Source organism: Salmo salar, chromosome ssa06 (genome assembly GCF_905237065.1).
Source record: "Salmo salar chromosome ssa06, Ssal_v3.1, whole genome shotgun sequence".
NCBI lineage: Eukaryota > Metazoa > Chordata > Actinopteri > Salmoniformes > Salmonidae > Salmo > Salmo salar.
Genome location: NC_059447.1, coordinates 65,153,563 through 65,166,959, shown reverse-complemented (window position 1 = coordinate 65,166,959; position 13,397 = coordinate 65,153,563). Strand labels below are relative to the sequence as shown.

General features: G+C 44.0%; 1 protein-coding gene across 21 annotated transcripts in view; it reads left to right on the top strand.

Annotated features, from left to right (window-relative positions):
* Positions 1-13,397, top strand: part of LOC106607836 (uncharacterized) — an 81,923-nt gene that overhangs the window by 25,907 nt on the left and 42,619 nt on the right. For 14 of the 21 annotated variants that reach the window (XM_045720832.1, XM_045720848.1, XM_045720849.1 and 11 more), the window contains 4 exons: positions 2,342-2,345; positions 12,302-12,372; positions 12,579-12,621; positions 12,891-13,088. In XM_045720832.1, the coding sequence (XP_045576788.1) occupies positions 2,342-2,345; positions 12,302-12,372; positions 12,579-12,621; positions 12,891-13,088 (316 nt within the window). Of the gene's footprint in view, positions 1-2,341; positions 2,346-12,301; positions 12,373-12,578; positions 12,622-12,890; positions 13,089-13,184; positions 13,327-13,397 lie in introns of all 21 variants that reach the window. The other 7 variants (XM_045720850.1, XM_045720851.1, XM_045720836.1 and 4 more) reach the window with 4 other exon arrangements.

The window sequence follows — 13,397 nt, the reverse complement described above, 5'->3', positions numbered from 1 at the left end:
CTTCTTTGATTGGGTGGACAACATGTCAGTTCATGCTGCAAGAGCTCTGATAGGTTGGAGCACATCCTCCGGAAGTTGTCATAATTACTGTGGAAGTCTATTGAAGGGGGTGAGAACCAAGAGCCTCCTAGGTTTTGTATTGAAGTCAATGTACCATGGTGCTACCTTGCAGAGTGCTGTTGAGGCTACTGTAGACCTTCATTGCAAAACAGTGTGTTTTATTCAATCATTTGGTGACGTGAATATATTTTGTTTGTTTTCTAAAAAGGATAACTTAAATGTCTGACCATTTTTATTTGTATGAAATTCACTAGGGAGGATAGTCCTCCCCTTCCTTCTCTGAGGAGCCTCCACTGTATACATACAGTTTACACTACAGTGTGGACTGCAGTTGTACACATATTAAACACTATCCTGACAATGACATGTTTCATCGAGCATCACATCGACTGAAGCTGTTTCATTGACTGAAGCTAAATTATATCAACTGAAATTAAGGAATTTTATATGTATATGATATGTATATTTTGTGACATTGAGACATTAGGGGGAAATTGATGGGCACAAATGCTCTAAAATATTTGCATTGACAATCAAATAGCTAGTATAAGCTATTTGAAGGCAACCTGTTTACACATGGACATGAAGGGCATCAGACACCTGTGAATCATTAAATAAATTAGGTAAAAAAATGAGAAACCCTCACAACAGGATTGCTCTTAATGTAAGGCAAAGGCATTGTAAGGTCAATGACTAAATTAAGCAGATTTTTTTTGTCACCATGGGAGTTGCTGTGTATACAGCAATATACAATATATATACAGCAACATAAAACAATCTGTTTTATCAGAAGCAGTATGTACTTATACTTTTTTATAGAAGTCTGCTGGGTTAGTATAATGTAAATCCACGTGATTAACTGACCCTTTTAGTTTCACTTTCTTATTATAAGAATTCAGTGAGTTCAGAGAATATTTCAAGAGTGAAAGTAGATGCCGCAACAGACGCGGTGCAGAAGCAGGTTGGTATGCACCTTGATGTTCTGCGGTAGTGCACACTGTTTAGGACAAACTGTAATTTCACCGTCTTGCTTGTGTTCTCACGCATCTGCTTTCGTATTACATTGAAGATCAGATCATCTTTGTGAGGCTCTGCAGCGTCAACTAAAATTGAAAATGAGCAACAAGGTAAGAATAGTACAAAAAATATATATCATTAATAATAACCAGATAAATGTTTACTTTGAATAATTTTTCGAACCAGCACTTATTAAAGTAGACCTATGTATTTCTCTTTCCAAGGTAAACTATCTGCCACCTGCAGATGCACCCCAAGGTAAGCTAAAGGACTATGCATGTGACACCTTCACAATCTTACCTTATTAATGCAAAGAGGAAATCCAGAAACACTTGGAGGATAGTGGAAGTTGATAAAAGTGTTTCTTTACTGTTTCAGCACATAGCCTTCCACAGGAATTTACAGATGGATTTTATATGTGGTGATACTGATGGTTTGTTGGCACTGGTGGTTTGTTTACATAGCAGGTTATAATGACTAAAGTAGCAGGTTAGGAGAATTAACGTGGCGTACTTACCATTACATGCTGACCAAACCTGAGGTGCGCGTAATCAGCATGTTAGGCAGAAGAGGCATTTGCCTCAGGCTTCACATCATCAAGGGGACTCATGAGCTGGGCATATTTAATATATATATTTAAATAAATGTCAGATTTTACTTTTCGTAGCAGGTTAGGAGAATTAACGTAGAAGGTTAGGAATATTAGGTTACGGTTAGGGTTAGCTAAAATGACAAAAAATGACAAAAGCTGGATCCCTTCCAGCCGTGCTGCAGGCCCGTGCATTGTTTCACACAATATGATTGCAAACGTGACCTTCATTGAAAGTCAGCTGCAGCACGGGCAGAGAAAAGAAAAAGAAAGATTACATTTTTACAGAAAAATTACATAAATTAACGCATTTCTTTAGTTAAAAGAAAGGTGTCGCTGATAATACTGCCATCATCGTCGAGGCAGAGTACACGACGGAGACGAGCACAGACACAGGGTAATTCCACTGTAAAAAAAAATATTGAAATTCAGAGCTATCTTATATCGCTCAGATATAAGACACTTCCAAACATACCCACTTTTAACTTAATGTTTTACTTTTACGTTTCTATGGGATAATAGCAGTAAGGCCAAATTCAATGTTTCATCAAATAATTGTTTATGTTTTGGTGGCGACGCAACTGCGACCCCTATTGATTTTTTGTGGCCCCCACCGCCATCAACGTTGCCCATCGCTGTTCTAGGTGGTTACAATACGCATTTCTTTAGTAAAAGACAGGTGCTGCTGATAACACTGCCATTGTCATCGAGGCAGAGGACATGTATGTGTAGCCCTTGTATCTGGCATGTCATACTCATTTTGATCAGACAGCATCAGATACATGGGCTAAATATAGTAAGAATGAGGGATGCTGTTTCGCTCACTTGGATGCTTTCTTCTGTGATAGTTTCAGCCACTTGCGAATTGAAGGAAAGATTTTGGATGAACGTGCGAAGGTAACCTGCATTTCTTTTGTTAAAAGTAAAGTAAATTATGTCATTCTATATTTAGCTGATATGGGAGCAAATACAGCATATCTAATTAGGAAAATGTTTAATTTAATTATAAATCTGATTATTCCACATGGAGATGTGGGAAGCTAAAAGCTAGCTAGCTTGCAGTGTTAATCACTTGCTAGAAAGTGAAGACAAGATAAGAGACTTTTCTTTTGCTTTCACCACAAATGAGAAGACAACAAGAAAACCCAATAATCCACCCCAAAAGGTATTTTGTTAAGAAGTAATAACTAATGATTACAGGCTATTGTAAAATGATAGAACCTGCAGTAGCCAACTAGCTAGCCATGTGATTTTTTTTTCTTTGTGACCAAAACATAACGTCCTATTTTTAGCTGATATAGAAATGAATACACTTGTAAACATATCAAACTGGGATAATGTTTTATGTTACACTGGCTAAATCTGATGAAGACGTGGAAAGCTAAAAAGGCTAGCTAGCTTGTTATGTTTTTAACCAGGCTGCCAGCTAGCTACTAGCAAAGGAAGGTGACTCTTCCTTGTTTCATAAAATGTAAACAAAAATACAAAACTTTGCCATCTCCCCCATGTGAATGGGAGTTGGACCGGTGAGCATTTCATGTTAGCAAAAGGTGACCACTACTTCAAAAATCCCACTCCACCCACGTACACCGACGCACATAGATCAATGGAGTGGAGCTTGTAGTAACCTTAACCCTAACCCTTTTCCTAACCTTAACCTCATTCTCCTACTTGCTACATTAATGATCTTAAACTGCCACATTAATTCTGCTAACCTGCTACTTTGGTTATCCTTTCTGGCTATATAAACAAACCACCAATGCTGTCAAACCATCAATATCACCACACCAGCCATCTTGTTATGTATAAAAGGCCCCTCCATCTTCTTCGATGAGGTTTTAGCAATGGCGGTTGGCATCCAATATGTTGCATTATCACAACCTACTAGACTGGAGTACTACTCCCTTATACTTTGCTTGAAAAATAATAATAAATAAACAAATACCCTACCATCTAACACTACACTCACAAAACAAATTTTAAAAAATACAAAAATACCACCCTACTCCACTATTTAAATCTATTTAGCCCTACCTCATGCCAACAACCTGAAAGGATGGGACATCACCACTTAAGACACCCTGTAACTCTTCTGATGTCAAGTCTCACACACCCAAATACTTCTCTGCAGCTGCCACCACAACCTCAATTTCCTGCGACTTACGTTCCATCCCTGCAGTACAGTTGATAACCATTAATATAAACGCTAAAAATCCAATCTTACTGGAACATATATCACTTGTTGGCCTATCCCTCTGTACTGGTACAGATCTACTACTCACACCACTCCTCTCAAGAACACTCCCACTTCTTCTACTTTTTTTACTGCCTCAGCATATCACAACGTCTGCACTACTCTAACCCTGGAAACCTCAACCTGCCTCTCTTGCACAGGGCATTTCTGATCCACAGCCCCATGGGCACTACTACAATTAACACTGTGGCATACAGCAGGTCAGCCACCAGGGAGAGACTCGTCAAGACCTGGTGACAGACGGAGTCTACATCACGATGGCTCCCTCTGGGACGTGCTAGGTCTCGACGGGTTCTCTGGGAAGGACTAATTATGGTTGGTGAGTAATCAAGGGGCTGATGGCTCATCAGCTGGGTGAGTCCCATAAAGCTGAGAGAAGGGCAGCACATAGGGGAAGGGACTGGGGGAAAGAGAGGTTACTCCCATATAGTCGCGTTCAGTCCCAGAGATAACGGAGGACAAGACCCTGGAGGAGACCTATTCTTTTCTTTTCATTTGTTATTTATATAAACACCCTTGAAACCGAGCTAATCCAAATCTGTCGGTGTCTGATCTGTGTAAACATCTTCACCAAACCCCTGGTCTGCCACAAGTGGTGGAGAATGCGAGTAAGTCGGATAACGTGGTCAGATCAGGGTTGATGTTTACACAGCATCAGCATGGACGAGTTGATAGCTCAGTTCGCCCGGGACCAACAAGCACAACAGGCGGTTCAGGAACGAATGCTGGAGGAACAGCTGCTACAAAAAGTCCGCCTTGTTGAGGAAATCAGGAAGCTACAAGGAGGAGCGCCTACTGAATCACATCCAAACCAGTTTTTAATCAAGCTAACAGAAGACAACGACATTGAAACATACCTCTGCACGTTTAAACAGACAGCACTACGGGAAGGACGGCCAAGGCTGAAGTGGGCAAGTTTGCTGGCCCCATTCCTCTCCGGGAACGCCCAAAAGGCACATTGGGACCTTAGCGACGAACAAGCGGTTAACTACAACGGTCTAAAACCGGAGATACTCAGCTGGTACGGGTACAGCCTGGCCCATTGTGCCCAACTGTTCCACGACTGGAGGTTCGTGGCCGACGTCTCCCCTGAGCCCAGATGAACGACCTACTGCGCATCACCAGGGCATGGCTCCTAACTGACATATCCACCCTCTCCATCCTAGACAAAGTGGTCCTGGATCGCTTCTTACGGGTGCTACCCCATGACATGAACAGGGCAGCAAGTCTATGCTCGCCCCAGACCTTGGAGGGCCTCCTGGGAGCAGTGGAGACGCATCAGAATACTGAGGCCCTGCTGAGGGGGGCCGAGTCGGGGACCCGTCCGAGGGGATAGAATGCACAGCCCCAACACTGTATATCCCGAACCGACAGTTGGCAGGGCCGTAGACCTGTGGAGAGATGGCTGAGAGAGAGCCGATCCGCCGCCGACGACCCCAGGTGGATGGAGACCAAAGGAGGTGTTTTGAGTGTCGCACCCGGGGGCACCTTGCCTGGAATTGCCCGGCTCGAGAGGAGTCAATGCCATCAGCCAGCCCCGGAGGGGTGGTGGGCCACACAGTGAACTACGTCACCTCCTGTTGGGCACACCACAAACCAACGGCACCCTTGGTCTCGGTGAAGGTCGATGGACACGATACGGATGCTCTATTATACTCTGGGAGTGTGGTTACGCTCATAGCCACGAGCCTGCTGGCCCAGGGTACCGAACGTGGTAGGGAGATGTCAGTTTCCTGTGTCCACGGTGACACAAAGCGCTATCCAACTGTACAGGCCAATATCGTGAAGCCACAAGGGAGCTGCCAGATGATGGTGGTTGCCGTACTGGAGTTGCAGGTACCCCTCCTCGTGGGACTAGATTGTCCGCTGTTCGCGGCACTGTGGAGGCACGAGTTGAGGAAAAAGGTACGAGCTGGCCGAAGACGAGAGCGAGGACGACCCATCGCCAGCGCGGCCTGTAAGCAAGCGGTGGACAAACCCGTATCTACGGGTCCGGAGTCAGTCGGAGGGGGTGCAGGAACCCGACCCCCCTCGTGAACAACCGGAGGAGGAGGCCATCCTCCCCTTCATTGATTTCGTGGGAGCAGCCGAGACACCCGCTGGGGTGTCCGAAATTGAAAGGATCCGAAATTGAAAGCCGCCGCAGCGGTGGATGGACAGCTACTTCGGGGGTGTGTGACTGATGATACCCCATTTCCAAATCAAGAATAACCTTTTGTATCAGGTGTCACGTCTACAGGGGGAATTTCGAGAGGGACTGTTGCTGCCCCAACGTTACGTGGGAACCGTTCTTCAGCTGGCCTTCACCCACCTGTTAGGGGCGCAACTGGGAATGGAGAAGACCCGGGAACGGATCACTGCCCGGTACCACTGGCCCGGGATGAGGAGGGCCGTGGAAGACTATTGTCACAGCTGCCCGGAGTGTCAAATCACTGCCCCAAAAGCACACTTCCAAACCCCGCTGGCTCCCCTACCGATCATCGGGGTGCCCTTTGAACGCATTGACATGGACATAGTGGGACCCCTGGTAAAAACAGCACGAGGGCAACGGTACATCCTAGTAATAGCAGATTATGCCACCCGGTATCCCGAGGCCATTCTCCTATGGGTGGCGGTATCCAAGGGAATCGCCCGGGAGCTGTTCCACCTCTTTAGCCGGGTGGGCATCCCGAACGAGATCCTGACAGACCAAGGTACTGGGTTTATGTCCCGCCTTATGAAAGACTTGTGTGCTCTCCTGCAGATCAAGCAGATACGGACCTCCGTCTTTCACCCGCAGACGGATGGGCTCGTCGAGCGGTTCAATAAAATGCTCAAACAAATGCTGCGGTAGGTCATCGAGCAGGACAGGAAGAACTGGGACCAGCTACTAACCCACCTAATGTTCTCGATCCGAGAACTAACCCAGTCATCCACCGGGGTTTCCCCTTTCGAACTCCTCTACAGGAGGAGGCCACGCGGCCTCCTGGACCTTGCCAAGGAGGTGTGGGAAGCACAACCGACCCCCTGACGCAGCATGGTAGAACACATGGAGACGATGAGGGAGCGGATGACAGCCATATGGCCAGTGGTAAGGGAACATATAGAGTTGGCCCAACGCGCCCAAGCCCAGGTCTACAATCCGGGAACCCAGCCCCGAGAGTTCCAGGTAGGAGACAAGGTGTTGGCCTTAATCCCCATGGCCGAAAATAAGTTCCTGGCAACATGGCACAGGCCGTACACGGTGCTAGAGAAGCTAGGACCCGTAAATTACCGCGTAAGGCAGTCGGGTAGACGGAAACCCCAACAGATTTACCACGTGAACCTATTGAAGAAGTGGCACGAGAGGACAGCCTTGGCCGTGTTATGGTCAGGACCCAGGACGCCAACGGTATCAGTGGCGGTCCCGAGCATTGAGGACCTCGACCCAGCCCAGAAGCAAGTGTTCTGGGAGCTCATCGGTCGGGCCGCACGACCCTCATTGAACACCACGTCAGCACCCGGCCCGGGGAAACGGTAGGAAAGAGTCCATATTGGATTCCCGAGGCCCGAAGGAAGGCCGTGAAGCAGGAAGTAGAGGTGATGCTGAGGATGGGGGTCGTTTTAAGAATCTCACAGTGCATTGTGTAGCCCCATCGTGTTGGTGCCTAAACCAGACGGTAGCCTGTGCTTATGTTATGATTTCCGGGGTGTGAACAAAATTATGTTTTACTTGTAATGGGGACATATGTAAATGACAACAAAATAACCTTTTGGTCAGTGTGTGTGTGTGTGTGTGTGTGTGTGTGTGTGTGTGTGTGTGTGTGTGTGTGTGTGTGTGTGTGTGTGTGTGTGTGTGTGTTTTCAACTATTTAACTGTACTAGAATGCTTAAAAGGCCGCAAAAACGTTCGGTTATCGGTATCGTTTTTTTGGGGCAAGGAAAATATCGGCTTTCGGTATCGGGGGAAAATGTAATATCGGTGCATCCCTAAAAATGACTCTTCTGTTTCACCTCTCTCACCAGCCTGTCTGCGTCGCACCAAACGACGAGCATCACAAACACCAGGAATCTTCCCCTTCAGTTGGTCAACTTTTGCATTTACTGCTACCCCAGTAATCACTCCTTTCAATGGTGCCCTTTTCTTGAGAGTAAAACATTTCACATTTCTTGCCCCATTCGTTTAATGCAGAGCACCTTCTCCCTCTGACCAGCAGAAACACAATTATCACAAGACCACCTCTGGTTACCCTCACCGATTCCACAGCAACCAACTCTGTTTTCACCCACCTTGAAACCACAAATGGATCAGCCAAAAGGCAATGGTCCACTTTTTCCAAAAAATTCACTCCTACTGTCAGACTCATCTTTATCCTGACCCTCGATGCAAGCCTCGTGCTCCGAGAACTTCACCACACCTACCACCTCCGATACCTCGCCCTCATTCACTTCGATTTATCCTCCTGTCTTCAGCTCACTCTGCTTACACTTTCTACCATTCCTCTTTGACAAACCATCTCCCTTTTCCCCCATTTTTAATCAACTCAAGCTCACCATCTTCCTACCTCTCTCTCTCTCTCTTAGACCTTCTCTGCCTCACCATATTAGTCCTCACCATCTTCCTTCCCTCCATTAGTCCTCCGTATTCCAAGTGTACGTCTCCTTATGATAATACTGCACTTCTCCTGACATACATCTTGTTCTTGCCTTCTCAAGGGACGCCATTTAACCGGCTGTCACAATCTCTGTACAATCAGCACAAACCCCTCGGGATGTAGCACTCAACAGTGCATCCCACTTGTAAAGCAGCTGGTTCGTCTTGAAGTTATTCTTTATCAAAAGCTACACTTTTCAATGTCAAACAAGCACGCTCTCCGTCTTCCTTCTCCGACGTGCTCCTACAATGTCCAAAACACCAACCCCAAAGACCCCTCCATTATTCTGCCTGTAAATTTAACTTCTTTGGGAAAGGGGGGCAGTATTGAGTAGCTTGGATGAAAAGCGTGCCCAAAGTAAAATTCCTGCTACTCAGGCCCAAAAGCTAGAATATGCATATAATTAGTAGATTTGGATAGAACACTCTGAAGTTTCTAAAACTGTTTGAATGATGTCTGTGAGTATAACAGAACTCATATGGCAGGCAAAAACCTGAGAAAAATCCAACCAGGAAGTTGGAAATCTGAGGTTTGTAGTTTTTCAAGTGATTGCCTCTCCAATATACAGTGTCTGTGGGGTCATTTCCACTTCCTAAGGCTTCCACAAAATGTCAACAGTCTTTAGAATGTTGTTTCAGGTTTCTACTGTGAATGGGCAGAGAATAAGAGCTGATTGTATCAGGTGTCCCAAAATAAGGCATGAGCTCAGTCACGCGCAGTGGAGAGAGTGAGCTGAGTCCCTTTTCATTTATGAAGACAATGGAATTGTCCGGTTGGAATATTATTGAATATTTATGATAAAAACATTCTCAAGATTGATTCTATACATCGTTTGACATGTTTCTACGAACAGTAATGTAATTATTTTGACTTTTCGTCTGGACTAAACTCGCGCTTAGTGAATTTGGAATGCTGGACTAAACGCATACGAACAAAATGGAGGTATTTGGACATAAAGATTAACTTTATCGAACAAAATGAACATTTATTGTGGAACTGGGAATTCCTGGGAGTGCATTCCGATGAAGATCATCAAAGGTAAGTGAATATTTACAATGCTATTTCTGAATTTTGTTGACTCCAACATGGCAGGTATCTGTATGGCTTGTTTTGGTGACTGAGCACTGTACTCAGATTATTGCAAAGTGTGCTTTCACCGTAAAGCTTTTTGAAATCTGACACAGCGGTTGCATTAAGGAGAAGTTTATCTTTAATTCTGTGCATAACACTTGTATCTTTTATCAAAGTTTATGATGAGTATTTCTGTAATATGTGTGCTCATTGTGCTCATTCACCGGAAGTTTTGGAGGCAAAACATTTCTGAACATTACGCGCCAATGTATAATGGGTGTCACGTCCTGACCAGTAAAGGGGTCATTTGTCATTGTAGTATGGTCAGGGCGTGGCAGGGGGTGTTGTTTTTGTGTGTTTTGGGGTTGGTTTATTTAGAGGGATTTGTTCTAGTTTTTTATTTTCTAGGTTCGTTTTCTATGTGTGGCCGAGTATGGTTTCCAATCAGAGGCAGGTTTCTTTCGTTGTCTCTGATTGGAAGCCATACTTAGGGCAACCCTTTTTCCTTTGGGTTTGTGGGTGGTTGTTTTCTGTATAGCCTGTGTGCCTTACGGAACTGTTTCGTCATTTGTTTATTTTTGTTTGAGTGTTCTCTCTAATAAAGAAAGAAGATGAGCACTATACCTGCTGCGCCTTGGTCTGTCCCTTACGACGCTTATGACAATGGGCTTATTGGATATAAATATGAACTTTATTGAGCAAAACATACATGTATTGTGTAACATGAAGTCCTATGAGTGCCATCTGATGAAGATCATCAAAGGTTAGTGATTCATTTTAGCTGTATTTCTGGTTTTGTGACGCCTCTCCTTGCTTGGAAAATGGCTGTGTGGTTTTTCTTGTCTAGGTGCTGTCCTAACATAATCTAATGTTATGCTTTCGCCGTGAAGCCTTTTTGAAATCGGACACTGTGGTTGGATTAACGAGAAGTCTATCTTTAAAATGGCGTATAATACTTGTATGTGTGAGAAATTTGAATTATGAGATTTTTGTTGTTTTGAATTTGGCGCTCTGCTATTTCACTGGCTGTTGGTGGGCTAGCGTCCCACATATCCCAGAGAGGTTTTAAAACCTTTGTGGTAGATGGTGAAATGCATTGGTTTTGCCTTTTAACAATAAAGAAGCACCTTTTATTGATTTTCACCGCCCTCCAATACATGTACCTTGGTTTGAGTTTGAGGTAGCAGCAGTGTTCCCTTCACATTGCCTTATTATGAAGTATTGGGATATTTGTTTTTGTTAGATGCTATCACCAACAATGCCGAAGATCCAAGCCAACCTCATGCAAATGTAGACCCTGAAATTCAGGACAGTGCAAGAGAAGACAGAAATGAACTTCCCCCAGGGGCCAAGGATGTTGAACTTAAAAGCAAAAAACAAGAGGTATGAATAAGTGCAACAGATAACATACTATGGTCTTGTTCTATGAGATGTTCTTAATGTCAAACCTATTGTGAATTTGTCTTTGAATGGCCAAAAATATCAACCTCTCTTTTTCAGGCAAAAAGGCCTAGTACTACTCCAGAACCAACCAAACAGCCCTCTCCAGCTGCTGTTAAAGCAACTGAAGGTAGCATTATGAGTTGTGACTTGTTTACTGTAAGGGCCCAATCCTCCTGAGATTCATCAGTACTCAAACTGCCGTCAGATCATGCACTGATGGAGACATGGGGATATTTGTTTGTTAGATGCTGTCATCAAGGAGGCCAGAGACTCAACAGGTGAAGATCCAAACCCGCTTCATGCAGATATAGACACTGGAGTTCAAGATAGTACAAGAGAAGACAAAAACAAACCTCCTGCAGTCCCCTGGGATTTAAAACTTCAAAGCAAAACTACAGAGGTAGGTATCAACTATACTGAATGAGAACATATCAAAGTTCTCTAAAGAATGTTATGAACCACTAAATCACCTTTTTTCTAGACAAGTAAGCCCACTATTCCAGAAGAGACTAGTCAGCCCTCCCCAGCTGCTGCAACACTTGAAGGTACAGTGACCATGTAGAGAATACATTTTCACACTTTATTTAGGCTCTGCATTGTCATTAAAGCTACAACCAGTAAGATTTCCTGCTGTTTAATGGTCACTTCAATTAATGATACATTCCAGATGATGTATTGTAACTTGTTCTCTTGCAAACCAAGTGGTCCACAGACTCCGGATTACTAAATATTGTTTTTAGATGCGACTAACGAGGCTACTGATGAGGCTACTAACGACGACACTGTATTTCACAACCTTACAAGAGCAGATGGAAACCATCCCCAGCCCCCAAGAATGTTGAACATGAAAGCAAAACTAAAGAGGTAGGTTACAGGCTACAGCTAATGATTAACATTTTCTAAGAGGTGCTGTGGATGTTTGTTGTTGGAGTTATATCATTAATCGTTTTTCCATAGGTAATAAAGTCTTCGGCAATGTGCCTTCACATTGGAATTTGACATAGGAAAACATGTAGAATGTTCTGGACCAATAAAGTCTCAACATCTCCTTTCTAGAAAAATAGGACTACTGCTCCAGAGATAACCAACCAGCCCCGCCCAGCTGCAGCACAAACACCTGCAGGTATCTAAAGTGATTAATAGGGACACTTTATTTGGGCTATGCATTGTCATCCAATACCTGCTAAATGCTGCATTTTCTTGTCATTGTCATTCAGTGCTCATTCACTGCTGGTTTTTGTGATTGTTTTTTAGATGCTGTTAACGATGCTGACAAATGTCGTCCAGGTCCCAAAAACTCTGTGAATACAAGACAACCTAAACAGGTTGGCATGAAGGCTACAGCTATGACCATTTTCTTCTAGGCATTCTGTTGATGTTTGATAACTAATAGAGTTCCTCATAACTCATAGACATTAGAAATCACATTGAATGACATATAACAGTCTGCTTATGGCGATTATGTTGGACTTTTGAAATGAATATTTCCCCCAACAATTAACACAGGGTCTTTTCTATTATTTTTTCAAAGGAAACTAAACTTTTCTTTCTGTTGCAGCAGGACTATCAAACAAGTAAGTACTGTTGTAAATGTAACATTAATATAATATGTTGCAGAACAAATCGGTGTCATAGGGCCTTTTGAAACGGTTATCTACTGTCAAGCAGGGTGTTCCCTTCAAGGTAATCAATATCCATGAAACCATGTTAAAAGTGGTTATCATGGAATAGGCTGAGGGTTCATCCACTGACGTGAATACTTGTGGGTTGATCAGAGTGAGCAGGGCTTAAAGATCTGACAATCCTCTCTAGTTTACCTCAGACATTTCCTGTATCTCTATAGGGTCGACGATGGACAAATTCTTCACTGTAGTGACTGGGAATACTCTGGGGTCTCATGAGGAATTAATTCATCGTCTCGCTGCCAAAAGACACTTAACTGAAGTGACGTCACTAGAGGAGAGTGATGTCATCCTGGCTTTCTGTCCCATTGTCTCTCGTGCTGGGACTGATGTTGAAGCAGCACTGCAGCAGATTCCAGGTAATATCCATGAAGAACATTGTCAAAACGTTAATGATTCATTAATCAGGTATGTTTACGTGATTATTGTTACTGTTATCCCCTCTCTCTTGACAGCTGGTAAACCTGCCATTCTGGTAGTGCTGCATCACACCTTCAACTCAGACTACACTGTACCTGACAGTAGCAGACTAGTGACCAGAGAGGATGTAATACTCACAGTGGACTGTCTCTTCCATGAGAGCAAAGGACTACTGGAGTGTCCTCGCAATGAAGCAGTGTTCAAAGACATTTTGAAGAATCTTGACATACGTCCTGAGGTATTGTATA